Source organism: Numida meleagris, chromosome 1, assembly GCF_002078875.1.
Source record: "Numida meleagris isolate 19003 breed g44 Domestic line chromosome 1, NumMel1.0, whole genome shotgun sequence".
Classification (NCBI taxonomy): domain Eukaryota; kingdom Metazoa; phylum Chordata; class Aves; order Galliformes; family Numididae; genus Numida; species Numida meleagris.
The window spans coordinates 96,011,711-96,032,819 of NC_034409.1; the positions used below are offsets into that span (position 1 = coordinate 96,011,711).

Below are 21,109 nucleotides of genomic sequence, written 5' to 3' on the forward strand. Positions count from 1 at the left end.
CTTGTCTCTTCTCTGCCCCATTCAATTTCATTTCTGTCCAAGTAATTCTCCATCTCAGAAGACTGTAATATATGACAGCAGCACAAAGGCTTATAATGAGAAATTCACAGGTAGACAGATAACATGATTTTTCTGATTGTCTCTGAGAAAGAAGTATAAAGATTAATTCTGTAAGCTCATAATGAAGGGCTAGCTGAGACATCTATGGATTGTGTTGAACTTCTGAAAATCATGGGTGCTTAAGAGGCATGCTGGCACCCAAGCAAGGGCATTTCAGAGACAGCTTGCACACACATACAGCATCAGTGTTATAGCACCATGCTCCCTACCTTGCTCAACCTACACACTGGCCTCAAAATCCAGGGCATTCCAGAATTAGCAGATGCATGTTTCTCTTACAAAATCTAATGATGTATGAAATTGGTCCCTGGAGTTTATAACATTAAATCATGCTTCAGAAATCACAGCTTATATGCTTAAGGAATTCAAAACAAGAAGGCCCATTTTTCAATCACAGCTAAGTTAGGAATGATGTAACAGCTAAGTGAAATAATAATGAGCTTGCAAAAGCAGGAATTTCTTCAGCAGATTGCATCACGTTGTCAACGTGCGTAATATCTTCATGCAACTGAAAGATCATGCAGTACTTAAGATGTTACATCATACTTGGAAAATTTTAATCATTCATCAGTCCATCATTTGGATGGGGTCGAACAGGTATGAAGAAGAGACAGGTGCAGGTAGATACATGGCATAGCACTGAAATGAAAGACTATATTGGTTTTCAACAAGGACAGAGTTTGTTACACCAATCATCAGCACAAGCTATAGATTAATCAGTGGACCAATATCGATTGTCACCATCTACTGCAGGAATGAAGATCACACTAGATGTGTGTTCAACCAGATAATTCATTGAATTTCTGTCATGTGAATAGTTGCCGTAAATGTCCAGAAGTTAAATGTAAAAATTCTAATTTTTCTTTTCTGTACTATAAAATTCATGGATTGCAACCTGCAGAATTTTAGGGGAAAAAGAAAAAAAAAACTAAGCTAATGAATTATGAACTCCTGTATTTGACCTCTAAAGCTGCCTAAAGATACCCTGTTAGACACATTTTTTTTTATTTGTGATTTTTTTTTTGTTGTTTTCCCTTGTTATTTGATGTTGACACATGTATGAGATAGTATGCAGATCAGCTAGATCTTTTAGGGACGTCGTTTCTCCTTATGTGTTTTAAAATTCAGAACTGAATGACATGAGATATTGAGGTGGCAGAGTTTACAGTGTGCAAAATAGACAATATTTTTTATGTTTAATGAAGATAGCATAACTTGGATTAAATAAGGTAAAAGCAGATAAGTCAAATGAGTTGTCAAGCTGTAGGATGCTGGCTGACCTCTACGAAATGGACTTTAGAAAAAAATCTTGTATTCAAAGATAAATTTTCCTAATGAAATGTTTTGTACAGGTTGAGTATCAGACTGACAACTAAGTTCATCCAATATTCCCCTGTTTCCATATTAGGAGATTTTTTGTGATGCTTACGCCAATGTTCCATGATGACAAAGCAAAATGCAATGATATAAAAATCCTTGGTCTAACTTGATCCTTACCATGTGATGCTGTAATTGCATCTATGCATGTGTTTGTACGTTAGCACGCATGGGGAAGGAAGGGTATATAGTAAAAGCTGTTTTAATTCAGTACTTGTAACCATGTTTTCATGGAGTCTCATAACTGATAGCTGCCTGAAGCGTGAAAAAGTAAAATGCACATAACATTTTTATTTTGTGTGTATTATCATCAAATAAAAGATTCTTAAGCTGTAATTACCATCTCCTCAGAGAGTGCCTTGATGTACTTTTTACCCATCTTTTTCTTCATGGTAAGGGAAATGGCTCTCATCTTCTTACCCAAGCTTCTTCCATTATACGCTGCTTTGCTTTGCACTGCATCTCCAATGTCACTTACAGTCTCCAACTCAGACACCTGATTTGAAGTAAAAATGTATGCAACATACCATGATAATAAAATTTGGCATAGAAAAACAAGAATTACAGAAATATTTTAAGGACACCAACAACAAAAGTCTGTCATAGCCATTTTCTTGGGGAACAGTATACTCAAACAAGTTTGCAGCACACCACTCTACTGAGAATGGCAGAAAGAAAATATGTTTTATGCTAGGAAATGTTGTTTCCTTTTGTTTATTGTCTTTAATCCAAACAACAGTTGTGGGCATTTATGCGGGTTGCTTAAAACAAAAATGATACATCTGTGGGCTGTATCCAGGTTATTCTGGGAATATACCAGTCTGAAAAGCACTTTTGCCTTTTTGAAAAATTGCTTCTGATCTTCACATTGAAGCAGCAATGTTAAAATGTGATTCTCTTGTTCATTTTGGCAAGAACTCAATCATCCAGACAGACCTAGGTACACAAGTAAAGTTCTCCCATTGTAAAATTTACACAATAGTTACCCAAAGTATTTGTACAATTGTCATGGGAAAGAGAACTGAAGAAAGCAAAACGTTGTTTGATACAAACCTCAGCTGAATCATCTGTCTTTGATACTGAGTGATGTCTGAAACGGTCAAAGTTTCCAAAACTACTTGTGCGCTGTAAAGGAAAAGAAGATAAACCTTGACTCACTGATGGTAATTTGCTCTGTTATGAAGACTTAAATACTATGGCCAAGTCACTCATTTATGGTAAAAATTCCTCCCAAGTCAGTAGACCGTGAGCTGCTACATCCAGCAGAAACAAACTAGGAGGTGACTGTGAGGAAAAGAATTATGGCTGTACTGCTGGAAACAGAAAACTGAATAAGAGAAGCAATACTGCTTCAAATACAAATTATATAATGGGTGTGATTTGAGTTCTTTTCATCACAATTATACACAGATATTTATGAGATGCTTCTGGGTTAGATTGCTGTCTGTGAGCTCAGAAAAAATCCCTACTTCCATAAGTGTGATAGGAGCCATGGAGCTGGCTATGGTGGCGGAAACTGTCGCCATTTTTAAAGTTTCTGTTCATGGCTGGGAAGCATGTCCAGGCTTCTTTACCAGCAGGAATTGGCAAGGACCGCTGAGTAGTAGGAACACATTTTGACCAAAAGACACGCGTTGTGGAGGAGTAGCAGGATAATCAGGCAGGCCACACACTTCTGTTGCTGATATGTCAGAAGTCCGTTTAAGTGATAACAGCCAGATTACCAACTACACAGTATTTTAAGGGCTTATTTTTTACACCTTCACTAATACTCAAAGCTAAATCTAGAATGAATCCATTTTTTTAAACTCTTCACTCTTCCATACTAAATGAACAGCTTTTAATGGGGCACCAGAATTCTAAAAGAGGATTTACTATCATATACTATGCAGTATCATCTCAGTTTATTTCTGAGTGCTCAAAATTCCTTCTAGGGGTAAAATTAAACAGTAAAACCCAAACGGACTGTATCTTGAAAGATTTAGTAAGTGTTTTCAGACTGCCTGGTTGTAGACTTTCCTGTAAGGAAAGGACCTTTTTGAGCTGACATCCAAGTAACAGTTTCAGCTTCTGGCATCTTTCTGAGTCCCAGCTCTGCCCACAGTCACCAAGCTGCCGCTTGCTGCTCTGTCTCCTGATGCTCTCCTTTCTGGCAGCAGTTAGTCCTCTGAGGGACCCATCGGTAACCCTGTCATACTCCCAGTGCCGTGCAGGGTGATGAGTTGGCAGTCAGGCTTCACAGCTGTGGTCTTAAGGAAGGAGTTAATCAGAATGATACCGGCAACGCAGAGCATACGCGTACCTCCCCTGGGTATTTCCAGCCGGGAAGGACCCCATCTTATTCTGTCCCTGCTCATAAATCACAGGGTTACTATCCATATTAGCTTTTTTATCTCTTACACACAGTCACTTTTAAACTAAAAATAGTAACCAGAGGGGAAAAACAATAAGATGAAGAAAAGCTATGGGAAGCCATGTGAGAATATTTTGTCTCTATTTGAGAAGAAGAAAATTTGCCTCTGCTGGAGCACAGCTGAATGTAAAAACTCCCCACTGTTTCAATTTGAACACAGCAAGGGGAGAGGCCTGAGCACAACCAGATAGGAGAGGATCCACATTTTGGGTCCATGTTCCAACCACTGGAGGTAAGAGAAAAAGAAATAACACTTTACATCTGTTTTTTTTCATCTTTTTTTTCACTAACATTTCTGGGGCCAATCTGACTTGGAAAACATTTCAAGCCAAAGGTTATTTGAAGAAGTTGACCCAGATTTTTGAATATTTTTGGACAAATGGCATTTATTATTCACTGGAGTGGAGGGAAAAAAAAAAAGAAAAGGAAAACCACACAGCTCTCGTCTTAATTGATTGTAATCTCCCAAGGAATCTCTGCTGGCTAAACACTGTGGTTTGTTTGTTTGTTTGTTTTTACCCTGTGAAATTGAAAAGGGCAATTTAGACTGTACACCTTAATTTCACCTAAAATTTCCATGAAGAACTTTATCATTCACTAGATGAACAATATCCTATGACAAGGGGGTTAGCTCAATAGTACAATACAAAAGCACAGCCCCAAGGATTATGGTTCTATTAGACAGGATTAACACCTTTCACTAGCTTGTCAACCCAGCCAAATGTGCCCGGAAGCATGGAGCGGGAGGCTGGGATTCACAGCAATACTGGGGAAGTATAAAATTGTCTCTCTCAAACAGTGATCTCTAAACATACACTGACCTTTCTGCTGCATTCAATCACTTGAAGATGTCTAGTAGGAATAACTGTATATTAAAGTGCAGATGTGCTGCAAATACTTTAAAAGGAACAAGAGGAAAAACATTGTTTATTGTTGATCTTACCTATAAACAGCTTGAGCACAGGGAAATCAGTTATTCTTTTTTGACCCTTAAAACAACCTTATATCCTACACAGGCAGAAGCCTGAGGCTATTTTGTAGTATACTTCAGCGTTGCTTCATCCCTATTAAATATTAATAAGGGTTACAAGATGATTTCCACTCTTCTAGATAATGGTCTCATTGCACTGGAGAGTACGAAATAGGGCTGCTTCAGCACTTCTCTATACTAACTTTTTCCATTAAGTAATCAATAGCTACCACCTTTTAAAAATGTATTCAACCCCATTATACTGATAACAAAAGGCTGATTTAGGAGCTATGGGCTGCTGGGGAGCAGGACAATGACTTTCAGTAGTTTCAGTCACTGCATTAATGTCAGGGAACACCAACCCTGTGCAGATATGGTCAGGCCTTATTTCCAACTGCAGGGAAGCTTTTAAAGTAAATGCAAAGCTACTAGGAGAAAATACGCATTGACTTTTGATACCAGTGTTCAGCATCCTATAAGATCAATTGATTTTGCTGGCTGGCTTCATGGAAGATCCACCACTGGATACGTTAAAGCAAATATGAATTTGCTCAGTAAAATCTAATGGAGGCATGGGCAGGGTGAGGGAACATTTTTGTTTTTCAACACAATGATAAATCAAATAATTTCTAGAAGTCAAAGCACTAATCCTTATCCTTTTCCCTCTGGTATACCTAGTTAGCATAATGGAAAATGTCAAAGGTGTTTCAATATTTCAAATCGGTCTTCCATCCTTTCCAATATATTTAATTCCCTGATATCCAGGAACTTTAGACAATCATTTTAAAAGAAGTAAACAGCATCTAATAAGAGGTAAATGGCATCTAATTGCTGTTTATTTTAATTTGGACGGTCTGCAGTTTGTGATCTGTTTTGTCTGCACAGAGTTGATAATTTTCTGCAGAAAACAGTACAGTATACAAACAGAAAACCAGCAGGAACAAGAGGTTCTGAAAATCATGTCTTTATGTTATGAAACATTGAAGGTCATGCTGGATGGGGTTCTGAGCAACCTGATCTATCTGTAGGTGTCCCTGATCATTGCAGGGGAGTTGGACTAGATGGCCTTTAAGGATCCCTTCCAACTCAAACGATTCTGTGACTCTATGATTCTGTGAACACATCCTTCCATTGTAGAGCAAATCATCACAGAAGTCAGGTAGCACTTGTCAAAGGACAACCTTCGAGCCAAAGCTGACAGCAGACATCCTACTAAGTAATCATTATGGGTAATATTCATCTCATATTTTCCTTTGGACAATTTACACTGCTCAGAAATTTGGTTCCCTGCTGAGAGAAATTCTGGCTCATTATTTTTTCCTTCGGGTCCCATTCAAAATAGAATTTAAGTTCAGTATGACACAGTGGCTTTGTACCGACCCTCTTGCACAAGTAAGTCTCTTCAGATTCCTCCGTGCATTTTCATTTTTGGCTTCCATTCATCCCTAGATTACTTAGACCATGTAAGCTGTAGAGGGGCAAAAGCAGTCACTGAGAGTAGCAAAAAGAGAGTTCAGCCTGTTGCCAATTTTCTTGCCTGCCTCAAACACCTGTGTTCTTCCTTCCCTGCTCAGAAGAAGCCACAGAAGCTCCCAGAAGGACAATCACTTGCTTCTTGGATCAATGGAGATAAGCAGAGCTCAGGATCTGATTCAATTCACCTGTTCTCTCATGTTACTAGTCCCTTCAGAACCAGGTGACTATGCCGGGAATGAAATTAAGAGCCATCAAAGTAGGGATGAATATAATCACAATGCTACCTCATCTTACTTCTGTCACAGATAATCAGAGAAAATTGTCTCCTACTTTCCCTGAAGGCAAGCAGGTAAATTTCCACTTTCAGGATGTTCTGTGGAAAAAAAAAAAAAACCAACAATACACAAACCACCACCAACAAGAACCCTTCTCACTTCTTTATAGAGAATGAGAATTTGCGTACAAGATTTAGTAACTCAGAGGTGTAATAAAGAAGTTAAAAAAAGGAGACATCATGACCTCCCTACCTCAGACATTTTTCCTATTTACACGTTAGTTACACATGTAGAACATCTGACCACTAACCAAGCTATTAATATAACTTTATAGGCAACACAAAACATGGCCTAAACCTTGTACTTTGCCAGTCAAAAGCAATAAAAAAGATACAGCTTGTTCCTGCTAACTCAAATAGGGCAATCTACTGAAATGGTATTTTTAACTGGCTTAAAAATGACTCTATAAAAGACTCTGGTTGTTAATATGGTTTGGTATTCTGTATCTGTATGGAGGTGGGGAGCAAGGAGAGCAGAGCGGGCTTTGAGCAAGGCTGCTACCTTGAAACTTCAGAGCAAAAACACTAATTTTAATGGCAGAAAATGACTGGAAAATAAAAGCTGTATAAAACAACAAGTCCATCGTACTTTATACTCTCCCAAGTCAACACATTTCACTCTCAGAAGTAAACACCAAGCAGCTGTTTTATCAAGACCTCAGATTAGTACCAGCCTTGGCCTCTCTAGCCTGGACTGACAATGAACCACAGCTGGTGACATCCATTTGTCAGGGCTTCTACGCAAACACTGGTTCTCCAGCGCTGTCAGAGAGCAGGTCCTGAGGACATGGGTATGGGAGAGAGAACCAGGGCCTAGCTGCTGTTCGTGAGGGTAAGCAAGAGCACAACAGTTCGCAGGGTCAGCTCAGATCTTGTAAGCTTTCCTTGGGAAGGGGCAAGACACATGGGTAGGCTGAGCAAAAAAAGAGTGATTTCCACCAGTTTTGCTGGTGAAACTAGTTTGTGAGGAACAAAATGAGGAAGTGATTTAAGAAACGTCAATCGCAGCGCTAAGAATGGTCTTTTCCAGCCAAGTTTTGCAAAATATCCAAGAGGAAGTTGAAGGGGCCTGCATCTTCCTTTAAATGCACGCAGGCCCTGCGTGTTAACCAGAAGCACTGCTGCAGAGCGCTCTCAGCTCCCATTGAGAAAAGGCACTCCAAGTGCTCTGCTGGCAAGCTGTCCAACCCTGGGAGCGTGCACATAGGTGTTTGCAATAATTATGTAATTAAGACTTTATTATTTATATGACATTTAATTAAAAGTGACTTTCAGTGGCACACAAAACCATGAAAAGAAAATGACTTTAAAAGAAGGTTAAGGATGTGTGACAAACTCAGAGGAGCTATGAAAGTGACAGTTAAGGACTTGGCATGATGTGCACCTCTCCTGCACTATTATCCCTTTCTACCCTTCACTTGCACATGGGCAGAGACACCGAGGGAGAAGCCTGAAATCTACCTCCCCAAAGACCCGACTGCAGCAAAGGGGAGAAGCACTGTCTAAGCAAAGAGGGGTTAAATGCTGGGTAAGCGTGGCAGGCTTTGGTCTGTAATCCCTTAAATAATGTAATAATGTAATCCCTTAAATAACTTTTTTTTTCCCTCTCCTGACCCTTCCTCCTCCCCTACTGGAGAAATTCACACATAATTTTTCGTATTTTAAAAACAAATTGCCTTGTTTCAATTAAAGTCCCTTCTCTACTTCCATATACAGCATGATTTTATTAATGCTGTGTGTTATCCAGGCCCTGACCTTGCAGGGTTCCATTTGAATTCTCACATGGAAGGAATTACTCACATGTGTGTTTGCAAGACAGGCTTTAGGAGAAGATGAAAATATAAATGCCAAAAGAGGAGCCCAGGAATGCCCAAGAAGCCAGCTCTGAGGGAGTTCTGTGTCTGTCCTACACATGATGTAGAGGTGGGTGTTTGGCTAGTATCCCCTCCCAGAGGTAGGAGTCTGCTACGTGTGCAATGATCACAAAAACTCCTGCAGCTGGAGCGTTCCTTCAGATGACCTTCCAAAGGGGAACAAGATGAAAAAATGACCTCTAAGTCACGGTTAAATCTGACCATCCCGAACGCTCATTTGTTTTTTTGAAGAGTAAGCAAACTTTTGAAAGCCCTTGTACAAGTTTTACTGCAGTCCTGCAGCCTTACCCTTGACAACAGGTAATGACCAACAATAAGCTAATTCTAAGAAACTTGGGGGGCAGGGAGGGAGGAAAGGGAGTTAGTTTTTATTACTTTTAAATGAGTGCTTGATACATCATGTTGGTTCCTCTGATTAATGTTCACAGCAAAGTCAGCCATTGGAGTTGTAATGTTTCTGCAAGCTTCCCTACAGCAAAGCTTAGCCATTAATTCAGTGGCATATGTCAGCTCAGCAGAGCAAGGTCACTCTTCTCTTTCAAGGGGAACCTTTTTAGAAATAATAAAACTGACAGAAAGTTCTTTTTTGCATGCTTTATGTCACCTGAGGTTGAGTGCTGCAGTTAATATCACAGAGCTTATAAACATTCCCATCTTCAGCAGACTCCAGCCCCACTGGGCTCTTGGAACCTAAACTTTTTTTTTTTTTTTGAGTAATATAGTGACAGCTTTATGTGAGGCAGATATACAGTATATAATCCTAAATGAGTAAAAAATGAGTAAAAAATGAACAAATCTTTTCTTAGGTTCTTTAGAGGAGAAATTTTGGAAGTCACTAAGAGACTGCTGATACTGCAGTATGGATTTAGGATGCTAGCGCTTAGAGGAAAAGATTAAAGACTTTGGCAGTTAGGCTCCATCGGTGCTTGCACCTTTGGCTAAAAGGGGGGAAATTTTAAAATGTTTCTGGTCCACCTTCATTCCATTTCATTGTCAACTGATTCTGCCAGCTGAAAATTTGTACAGGCATGTAATGTAAAGGAGAACGCAAAGTTAATTGATGTGTTTACAGAATCATTTTGAACTTGCAAGTAAATAAAGACGTTAGTCATCTGTTATGACCACTAATTGCAACTGGAACTTATTTATCGGGATACAAGAATTACGAGATGTGTTAAACAAACTAACTACTGAAGAATAAGATCCCAACAATAGGTCAACTTCTACCCCCTCATTATCTCCCTTCAGACATTCTGACTACACTTGATTAATGAACCCATAGTGAGATTAGCTGAAATTACCTTAATGGAGATGCAGTGCAGTGGAGAAGTAAAACATAGTGTAGAATCTATCATCAGTCACTGTGAATTTTAGTGTTTCATCAAATCTTTGTGTCCATTTATTTATATTAGTTTTATCTTGGAGAATAATTAAAATCAAACAAAAGACTTTTCTCATTACAGTGGGTTAACTTTTAAAATGATGACCAGTGTCACCAATTCTTTTTTTCCCTTCATATAACCTCCCTTGTCAGAAGGCTGAACTCCATTGTTGGCTTACTGCCATCAATTGGCCAAAGTTATATTTATTGTCCAGTTGAATAAAGTACACTTAGCATTTCATTGCAGCGTCACAGGCTTTAAAAACTAGACAAGCTTGCAGAAAATATGCTTGGGAATCAGTGGTATGCTTATTAGAATTTTGAGTATAAATAAATAAATTCAGTACTCTTTTTTTTGTTTTGGGCCAGTATGTAAGCTGAAAGAATGCTTCCAACTCAGATTTTCCTATTGATTTAGCCTTGTTCAAGAATACCTCTCAGTGTACAAGATATGATATGCTAGATTCTGGGCATTCTTTGTAGAGTAAGTCCTATCACTGCAGTCCTGGGGCAGGGGGAGGGGGGAGGGGAAGGTGGAAATATCTAGTCTCTCAAAGCAAGATAGCATCTTGATTTGACGGTTCAGGTCGTTTTTATTCCAGATAGGAATGAATGCAGTCAACAGCTCATTGCGAGCACTGCTTATGGCAAATAGTACTCATCTAGTATCACCAATTCTCCTTTCTCTGTTTGATTATCTCTGTGGCAGTGGGGTGGTTCTGAGCACAGCTCAGTGGAAAATGGAAATTTCATTACATAAAAACAAATTCACCAAATATTTGGAGTGTTATTTTTTTTTCTTTTCATTCTGAAGCAAGACAAAATTGAGGCTAAGCTTCTGCATCTTCCAGGAAAACCATGCATTGCTAAGAGGTACTCACCAAGGCACAGATAGCAACAAAGGCTTTGTGGGGTTATATGAAGTCCAAATTCAAAGCCACGTTTGAAAATCCTCTGCAAATCTAGCCTATCACTGCAAAGTGGATTGCATTAGCTACAAGGCTGTAAGCTTTCATGAATGGTAGGAATGTCTGCTTTTCTCCATTCCTTCAGATAATAACCAAAATCCCAAATAAATAGTTCTCAAGTGTTTTACCCCTGTAGACACAACTAGCAAGAAACAGTAATCAAGCAAATATAAACTCCATTAGAGAGAGGAAGAAAATCATGGAAATACACCCAACAGACAAAGTCAGAAGAGTCTCGCCATGTACTTGTGGATAGAGCTGGATGGCATCTCTGTCACCATCGGTCATTTCATGTACTCACTACACAGTCTCTGAGCTGTTCATACATCACTGAACCATATCCCCTTTTCAGCTTTGTGAAGCAGTTGCTGGACTTAACATATGATCTTTAGAAGGAGGCAGACAGATAAAAGAATGAGAGAAATAGTGCAGCTGTGGAAAATGAAAGCAATTCATGAGTGGCAGTGCTCAGCATCCTCTTTGCACAGGTGAAGGCAGCAGAGTGTCAAGCTTTGTAAACTCATTCAGCTGTCTTGGTTACTCTGTCATCTCCTCTTCATGCATCTGTGTTTGGCTGTGCTGCCAAAGTGAAGCTGATTTCTTTATCTCATTACCGCAGGCTGACAGTTACAAAGATCCAACTCAATCCTAAACACAACAGCAGACGGAAAATATGGAACAGTACCATAGCTTTTCCATGCTTTCTGGTTGAACAACACTCCTACAGAGCTTATCCCTGAAGAAGCCATTAGAAACAGAGCAGAAAAACCTAAGCGAATATACTCTAGTATAGGCCCCAGCTCTTGCTTGCCTGTCAACATACCTGAAGGGACAGCCAACTAACCACACCTTCTGAATGTGATTGGCATGACCAAGTAGAGGAACTCACTACTTCCTACAGTTCTCAGTAAGTAACCTTTTAGCACATCACGGAAATCAAGGACGGAAGTGTGGGGTTACTTGGTTGTTCTTGAGAAGACGAGACATTAAGACAGAAAAGGATAGGAAAGGACTAAAACTCCATTCAAAAGATTTAAAGGTGGTGCAAAACATTAGATGGATCACTAGATCTTTTTCTCAGAGAAGGGCTTTCTTGTTGGCCTCAAAGATAGTGATGAAAGATCTCTTGCTGCTGACATTCAGCAAACTAGAAGGATGCCACCAGACATTAGGACTGGCAACTAAGCAGCCTGAAGTGTGCAAACAAGTGAAATCATCCAATTTTTTGTGTCCAAGTAATAAGCTAAAGACAAAGTGGTGGTATGGTGTATAATATGTGTAGTCAAAGAAGCAGCTTCACAGAAGCAGTTCAAAATCTCCAGACGTTTTCAGGGCTGGAATTTCAGCCTCAAGTTTGAGGAAAAAAAAAAAAAAGAAGACGGTGCATGTCCACTGTGCCAGTGTAATAAGATATAAACAGCTACAATGGTAAGAGCAAGCAAACACAGGAAAGATTTCACTTAGGAAAAAGGTAAGTGGTCTTTCGTCCTCCTCTAGAATACCAAAACACATGCACACAAATTCCTTCCTTCATTGAAGTATGAGCAAAGGTTTCCATTATGATGAGGACACGTGACTTGCTAAATATTCAGAGCATATGTAATCTGTAGCTCAGTACCAAGCAGAAAAATGACTAGAGCAAAAACACTGACATTGCTAATTTGTGGAAATGAGTAAAACTGCTTCTAACGACTGAATTAAATCCACTGTCACTCTTATAAGCTTTCAGAAGATAAAAGTTAAGGGATATGGTGATTATGGAGGCTCAGAAGATTTTTGTTTTCATTTCCTGGAGTGGGTATTGCCAGAGGCTTAAGCGCTGCACAGCAAGAGGTTGATTCTTCTGGCTTAAGTGTTTGTAGCCACCCACAAATGGCTTATACCTGCAGTCCAGCTACAGCTTTACAAGTACTTCAGTGTGGACTTATACAAAGCACAGATTACTAGAAGTGTTGCAACCTACAAAGAACTTCAGGCCACATCCTCTGTCCTGCCCCTACACAGCTACTCTATTTTACAAGCAATGACAGGTATCCTGGTCAGTGATTCATTTGGGATACTTTGAGTTTTCTAGAAGCACAGCACTGAAGTAATCAAATGGTCTATAAAGCTAATTAAAGAACTAGAAGGTAACTAATACTGATTTATATCACCTTAGTGTTTGTCCCACCATACTTCCCAGAGAGTACAGTTACAGCTGTTGTGGTTGAGCTGAGTTTCGAGGAATGTCTGGAGAATGGAGTTCAGACAAGTTTCTTAAAATGCTCTTGTTTGGTTGGAAAAACAAAGAAAGAAATGAACTGTGTTTTTCACTATAAACAAAATTCACACTACAGATGCCACAGTCAAGGCTACTCAGCCACAAAAGAGGCTAGGATGAGAATAAACCAAAGATGCCTTTTCTATCATTTTAGATGAGAGCTAATCAAGAATTGCATGAGTCCTATAGGAACCTTTACGTTGATCTGAGCATCAAAATATGGAGTCTGTATATCCTAATCAGACTCCAGGCAAAGAGGAGAGAAATGGCTGTTCTTTCACCACAAAGACCTTTACTTAATCTCTAGTGAGAAAATCAAATTCCAGGAATTTTGAACTCTTCTTAGAAGAGATATGCTGATATATATGTTAGGACAGAAAAGGTTTGAAAAAAAAACTTTCCGTGCCTGACCAAAGGAAAAAGATTTTTTTTCTGATAATAGTTAGAAATAAGATACGGATATAAAAAAGGAAAAAAAAAGAAAACAGCTAAGAGAGGAGCTGTAATATGGTTGCAGAACTTCCCACTCGCGCAAGAAAAATACCCCAAGGTTAACTCTAACCTTGTTCTTGTTTTTCCGAAGTCTGAGGGAGACAGGAAACACCTTCTGACGTGTCACCTGCAATTCCTTTTTCCCTGTCTGCACATACATGGTTATAACAGTATCATTTTTTCTTTCTCTGAACACTTCCTGAGAAAGGCCCACAGGTATTTCCACTACAAACCAGATTCTTGAAACTACTCCCCAGATGTTGTCATCTGCTTCTGCTTATTTAACGATGCTGAAATGGATTTTGACAAACAGTTCTTCTTCAAGAAGCAATGGAGTAAAGACCTTTAATGACAGAACTATGTGTCATCTTTGCCTATGAGCATAATTTGCACAGCGGACAGCATGGTGAAAACAGCTTATCATCAACTCATCACCTCGCATCATTGTTAGAATGAAATGCAAATGGAAACGAACATCACTTCAGTCATGGCTGTGAAAATTAGCATCTGTGACATTAGCAGTGGCTCATTTATTATACACTCCAAATTTCAGGGAGAAAGAAAAGAATTTTAAACTTACTGTATTTTCAGAACTCCACCCATCCTTACCTTTGAAATAAAATTAAAATGTTCAGCTTTTACCACTCAAAGATAAAACCTAGTTAATATTCATTAGCAATGAGCAATCTATTCACTGCAGATCTTTTCCTACAAAAGATATACGTTGAATTATTTTTGGCATTTAGGTTTGCTGTACCTATCTCCTATTTTCTCTTCAAGTATTCCCCAGTACAGGACACTGCACAAGCCGTCGTCTCAGAAAGCAGCACCAAAAATCGCGCTTAAAGTGTCTGTCTGCACTACAGGCTCCAAACACAGGCAAGTGGTAAACTTTTCCTAGATTACAAAGCCCATAGAAATCAATAGGATCACAGCTGATTTGTTCATTTATGTATTTTTAGGATCAGCTTTCTGTGATGAATATATACAAAAGGGAAATCCTGGCCTCATTTGGTCTATGGCCAAAATGTGCAAGGACTTCTGTGTAGGCAAGGTTTCATGTGAAACTTATAAAAAGGAAAATTAATGATATAAAATACTACTAGGGAACAAGGTTGCACAGTAAATGTGTGCAATTTACACATTTTAATTGTAATGTAAACACAATGGAAGTAAATGTTACCTTCAACTGGATTTGCCACTATTTTCTTATAAGACTGAAAATAAGTAATAGTTTATCACCTCAGTAAGAGATTATTTATTTAATTAGAAGCTTGGACATATTTTTGCCAAAACAAAATACACTAGCATTGACCCTGAATTGTCTTACACCAGAACTAAGATGAATGCCAAGCATCAAGCACGTTTGGAAGCAGAATAAGGAAACAAAAACGTCTCAAACCTTTAGCATAAACATAGATCATCTGTCATATAAAATAATGACACAAGACTTCCTTCAGTCAAGCCAGAAAAAAAAAGGCACAGAGTCTTATTTGCTTCAGGTTGAAGTAAAGCCAAGAATCATCAGGCAGTTCCCAAGTTTGCAGTGTCTGTAGGAATTTGAAAGAGATAAAAGAAAAGCTGCTGCCCAGAACAATAAATCGTGTGAAGTGCATGGTACAGTGCAGGGATGTTTTTCAGATTATTTACACATTTCACTCTTATTTACACGTGGTCAAAAGTGTTAAACAGCGCAAAGTGGAATGCATGGTTGCTGCAAAATGTTTATTATTTTTTTTTAGCAGTGTGTGAAGCACAGCAGAGAGACCATGTCTAATTGCTTCAAATGTTTTTCTTAACATTTCTCTAAACCTGCCTCGCACCACTCCCCAGATACACAGAGATCTGTAGTGCCATTAGGGCAACGGAGATACAATCCAGGTGAAGTCTGGGGTCCTTGACATCCTCTGAGTGAGCTGCTCTCCTCTTTCCCAGCTTTGTAAGCACTCTGGGCCAGGCTGCACCAAGCCCTGGCTGAAACACATCTGGCGGCAATACATTGCTGCAGCCCTCTCCTACCTATGCTGCAGCATCTCAGAAGGAACACACACTGCTCTGCCTGCAGCACTCCAGCCATCAGTGTGGGCACCGATTGCAAGGCTGGGTGCTTAACCTCGTGTGCATGACCTCAACTGCTCGCAGGTAACCGTGCAGCCCAGAAGGGTCGCATCGTATAAACTGAGTCACATCCCAGCTGACGGAAAAGGGCAGCGAGGGCTGAAGCAAAGCACAGAGAGAGAGCTGTTGTGGAAGGGCTTATGGGAAGTGCTCAGCCTGCACCGTGATATAAAGTCATTTCAGGACCTGGTCAGACAGAGGTAGGTTGGGGAGAAGACAGGCCTGAAATAGAGAGGTTAGACCTTCGATAAGGCTGAATTTCTCCAATTTTAGACTGGGTATTTTTAAGCTTTAGTACTTTTCCTTGATAGTTCAGCTTCCTGGGTCCTCAGCTTCTGTATAATGTATGCACAGGCCCGCAGCCGTATGTGCAGCTACAAGGATAAACGTCAGCAAAGGATCAGGATCCTTCCAGCGTCTCTTTTGACAACATTTACCTCCCTGTTTTCTCTGGAGTGACGAGAGGATTTTTTTGCTCACAAATGAATGTTTATTTATTTACTTTCTGCTACATACAAATCGTATAGTAGCTATATGCACAAACACGCATACACAAAAGCTGCCAGATGTGCATAGAAGTTATGAGCATGATTGCAGTGCTACAGAAATGCTTGCTGTGTAAGGAAAATCTGCAACACTAGTACTTCATGGCAATAGACAAGTATCAAAGTGTTAATAATAGATACCAAGAGTTTCAAGATGTTACTTTTTGCCTATGTAGCACCTAACACATCTGCAGAAGTCTCTGAAGCAACACAGTAATAGAGCATATGCGTTGCACACAGAGAACAGGCAGTTAAATACTGAAAATCTGTATTACTCCACTGGCCATTGACCTGCCCACCACCACCAGTGGCTTTGCACAGGGACAGCAAATTGACTAGGGAAAGGTTTTAGCATCAGCTTTACATGATATTCTTCCATCTTTATCAAAAGGCATAACTGTATGCCAGATACTCTTCATGGACATTAAGTAATTTCACTTTAGAAAACAATAAAAACAAGAGGATTAAAAAGGAAATCCAGGTGAAGCACTTGAATAATGCACAGAATTTCCCACAAATGTGACACAGACAACTGGTCACTTTGGGCAAAACTCAGTTGCCTAAAAAGATGTTTTGGTTGTCCTGTTCATGGGTCTAAGGCCACAAGACAGATTTTCACTGAATACTCTAGACTCACAGCTTTCTCTTTTGCTGTATCCAGGTCAGCCACCTAAAGGTGAGGTGAGATAGCCCAAGACCTCCACACTGATGACAACATCCCTCCCCGTGCGTACAAGAAGATGTCAAATACTGCCTACGCAGAACAGTGGCGGCCAGGAAACCATCCAGGGACACCACTTACGAAATTTTGTAATTTCTGTTAGGAGGTGAAGACTTGCACCCCATGTTACCCAATTCTGCATTGAGCAAGTTAGGTATTTGCATTGCTTACACAGTGCATATTTCAAAACATGCTGCAGAAAACTAAAATTTCTATTCTATGGGAGGGGGAGACTGTCTCCTCCCATGACATTTCTGTCAATAGCACATTCAGCAAAAGATTGTAATTGTGGAAAGTTTACAGAACTCTGTGCAAAAATGGGACTACAGTAGGTGAAGTGTTTCAAAGTACATTACTAAGGCAGAATGAGATCCTGATCTGCTTCACCAAGACCTTGCATTTTTTGCAAAAAAAATATACAAGAAGTCTAAGTCGGTGCAGCAAAATCAGCAAGTCTGACAATCAGTCAAATGTTTAGACCCTTTCTATCCCTGGTTCATACACACAGTGAATCAATATATGTATATATATATACCATATTCACAGACTTTATATTCACATAGATTCATAGATTTCAGAAGCCATAATGCTAGCATTCTAATAGCATGGAGTGAATTCATGAATGAATAACCAGCTGTGTGAAAAAAAAAAAAAATCATAGAATCATTAAGGTTGGAAAAAACCCCTAAGATCATCTAGTCCAACTGTCAACCCATCACTACCATGCCCACTAAACCATGTCCTTCAAATCATACCATTTGTTAAAGAAGATGTTATTCTGGAAGAAGAGAGTAAACAAAACTTAATTTTGCAAGTATTCAGCAGGCAGGAAAACAAAGCCCATCTACAAAGTCTATTGTGATCTTTTTACTTGACCTACAGTGTAGCTAGATATTAACTATACTTCTTCCCTGCCTTTAAGACAAAAACAGGAGAAAATACATACCATATAAACAAGTGTAATGCTTAGAAATATGTAAATCTATGGAGAAATGAATTAAAATATGCTTCAAATCCATGAAAAAAAACCATAAAAACATTAATTGTTAATGAATCATAGTCTAAAACTGCAAGTGGGATACATAAAAGCCAATGTCATGTAAAACCAAAAGACATTCCTTCTGAGGAATTGCCTGCAATAGTCTTTTAGGATACAGTCGTCACACTGTGAGGTGCGCTCCCAGACAAAGAGAAGATGGATCAGTAGACTATTTCTCACTGTATTTCTTGAGATATCATCAAGGGAGAGTGGAAATTTTTATGAGTGTCTCTGATAAAAGACTGATGCAGAACATGCAACAACAAAGTCCAGTAGCAAGGCTCAACAAACTATAGCAGCTTTGTAATGATGATTTCTTGGATTGGATCATTACATTTATAAAGTGAGTATATAAGAATAGATTGTTGAAGTTATAGTGCTGAAAGATTGCCGAGGAAATCCTGAAGCATTCAAGGTTTTATTTCTCAGCTTCACATTTTCTGTAGAGGCTGCAAAATCTTAGGAACTATTCCACTGCATTACAACCAGTCCTGTGCCTTTCAAGTACCTAAGCACTCCTTTTAGGAATTCCTGTTATAATTCACTGACAATAAAAATTAAACATTCTTACCTTTGGTTTTTGACTTTTCTCCTTATCAGACACATTAGATGGTTTTCTCTTCAACATTTTAAATTTAAGTTTGTCCGACTGATATGCAAAGTCTACAAGCTTGCAACTTAACAATGTACAACAAAGTGTACCACACAAGGGGACACCAGTTACTGCAGTTCCTCGTTCAGTCAGGATGTGACCATGCAGCTGCTTTGTAGAACGGGCGAGCAAGTTGAAACAGTAGTTGGGGAGGGTGTGAGGAAGGAGAGGAGGAAGTGACTGGAGGGAGAGAGAGAGATGCACTAGAGATGAGTTGAAAATGAGAACAGAGTGCAGAGTGAGAAACTCTTTAAAATGTATTTCCTTGTATGTCACCATCAGACCTCCGGAAGACTTTGCACAATCCCAAGAAATCAGTCTCTTTTCCCCTCTCATTTTTCCCACTCAACCTTGTGGCACTAACAGCACCCTTCATTTCAACTTGTGCTGAGACTTGAGTGTGAAGGAGTGCTGCTCTCATGAGCATCCAAGGATGTTATTCCCCAGCAGATCTGTGCTGTGCTGTGGTGCATGGTCCAGCAGGTCCCTAACGCCTCCCACTCTCTCTGCTTTATAGTCATTCAATAAATGTAATGAGGTTAAAGACCACTGCTTGGGAGAGAAGAGAAAATTTCTAAAGCCATCATCTTTTCCATGGTCGAATAATTTTTTGCCTTTCATCAGAGAATTTGGACACCCTGAAATAGCTTTTTCAGTCCTCCACTGTTACTGATTAGGTGAAAAGTAGAAGGGAGAAGGAACAAGTCCAACAGGAGGTTTACAGCAAAGAGGCAGAGGGAAATGACAAATTCAAAACCTTTTACCCCCTTTAAAAACATCTCAGAGGCTAAATGAAAGTAGAGGTACTAAGTGAGCTTTGATTGTCTGCTTCACCTTATTTGATGTTATTTGCCAAATTCAAACAAATAAGTCTTGAGTACCCTAAGTAAAACTTATTTGTTGTGAACCATGGAGTATAAAATCTGAAACCATGACCAAAAAAAGATCAGCTTTTTGCTTGAAGATGCAGGCAAATTTCAAACTTAAAACATTTGGGCCACCCACAGAGTTTCAGTGCTGCAGATGAACATAGAAAACTCATTTTAAGTAAGTTGCAGAGCTGAAAAAGTAAAGAAAAAATAGGCAAAAAAGTATACTTTTTTCAAAATTTCTGACTTTTTTTTTCAAAATGAAAACAGGTTTTCAAGAAAATCTATTTTAAGCAACTTTTCCTCATACATTTTGCAGTTAAAACTTTTTTATAAAAAGCAAGCCTGTGACAATGTTTTCCATCAGACAGCAATTCCTGAGTCCTTGTGGATCCAAATACTCAGTGCGTACACCCTGGTAAAGCCCTGCCTGTTTTTTCTGTGTATGTATTGAACCTTAGCCCAGTACCCAAGATGTTTTACTTCACATTTTAATTAGAACTACACTCCTTCTGTATAGAGCTGGATTTTATTACCAATAAGATATCCCTCAGAGTTCATCAGCATTATTATTAATTAAATATTGATTATTAATAATAATTATGGCAAACTCCAAGGGATATATAATTCATCATTATTAATAATAATAATAATTGTTAATAAAACTGATGAACTCTAAGGCATATTTTTCTTTCATATATCTGATAACAGCACTTGAAAAGTCTATTTAAGTTTCTAACCCTAAGGAGGTTTTACCATGGATATTTAATCAGCCTTAGTAATTCAGTAAAGCCATATGTTATTAAAAATGCTGTACGTATATTCTACAGTAATTAAACTCTATTATTTATCTACATAGATGTACATTGCAGTATATTGCTTTTCTTTTTTATCTGATCCAAACCTGAGGATTAAATAAGACTGTGCAGATCATTAGAATGTGATTTCCTGTCTCGGGCCACTATTAAAATCTTCATGATTAATAAAATGGGAACTCATCTGAAGAGTAATATATGAGCTTCCTTTCTGTAGAATATTTATTGTTAAACAGGAAGAAAGAGGCCATTTCAAGAGATATAGTGCCCACCCATATCTATTTCCTTTCCTCATCCACATATCAGAAAAATTATAGCAGCTTGAAAGCTGGCCTGATTATGTTCTTGCCCTTGGAAGGTTAACCCACACTAGTTTTAAAAGTAACTAAGTGAAAAAAACCTAAACATGTATAACAGTAAGTTAACCGATACATTTCAAAGAGGGCTCTTCTCTATTAAAAATAATAAAAAGCTTGGTGCTTGCATCCTCTGTATTTCAAGCTATTTTTTTCAAAGAGGAATGAATACTTACATAAAATAGCAATTAAAATTCTCATACCTAATTTCCTATTGGACATGATTGCACGTAACTTATTCCATTTCCTTGCTGGTCTTTGGACCTGATCCAAACCACAGCGAAATCAATAGAAGTTTTTAAGATTAATTTTATTGGGCTCAGATTTGA

The 21,109-nt window shown here is 38.8% G+C and overlaps 1 protein-coding gene across 5 annotated transcripts in view; it reads right to left on the reverse strand.

Moving 5' to 3' along the window:
• Positions 1 to 21,109, reverse strand: part of LOC110401829 (SAM domain-containing protein SAMSN-1-like) — a 270,707-nt gene that overhangs the window by 14,208 nt on the left and 235,390 nt on the right. For 4 of the 5 annotated variants that reach the window (XM_021403343.1, XM_021403349.1, XM_021403359.1 and 1 more), the window contains 2 exons: positions 2,551 to 2,622; positions 1,838 to 1,993 (listed from right to left, as the gene is read on the reverse strand). In XM_021403343.1, the coding sequence (XP_021259018.1) occupies positions 1,838 to 1,993; positions 2,551 to 2,622 (228 nt within the window). Of the gene's footprint in view, positions 1 to 1,837; positions 1,994 to 2,550; positions 2,623 to 18,659; positions 18,974 to 21,109 lie in introns of those variants that run through there. The other variant, XM_021403366.1, reaches the window with a different exon arrangement.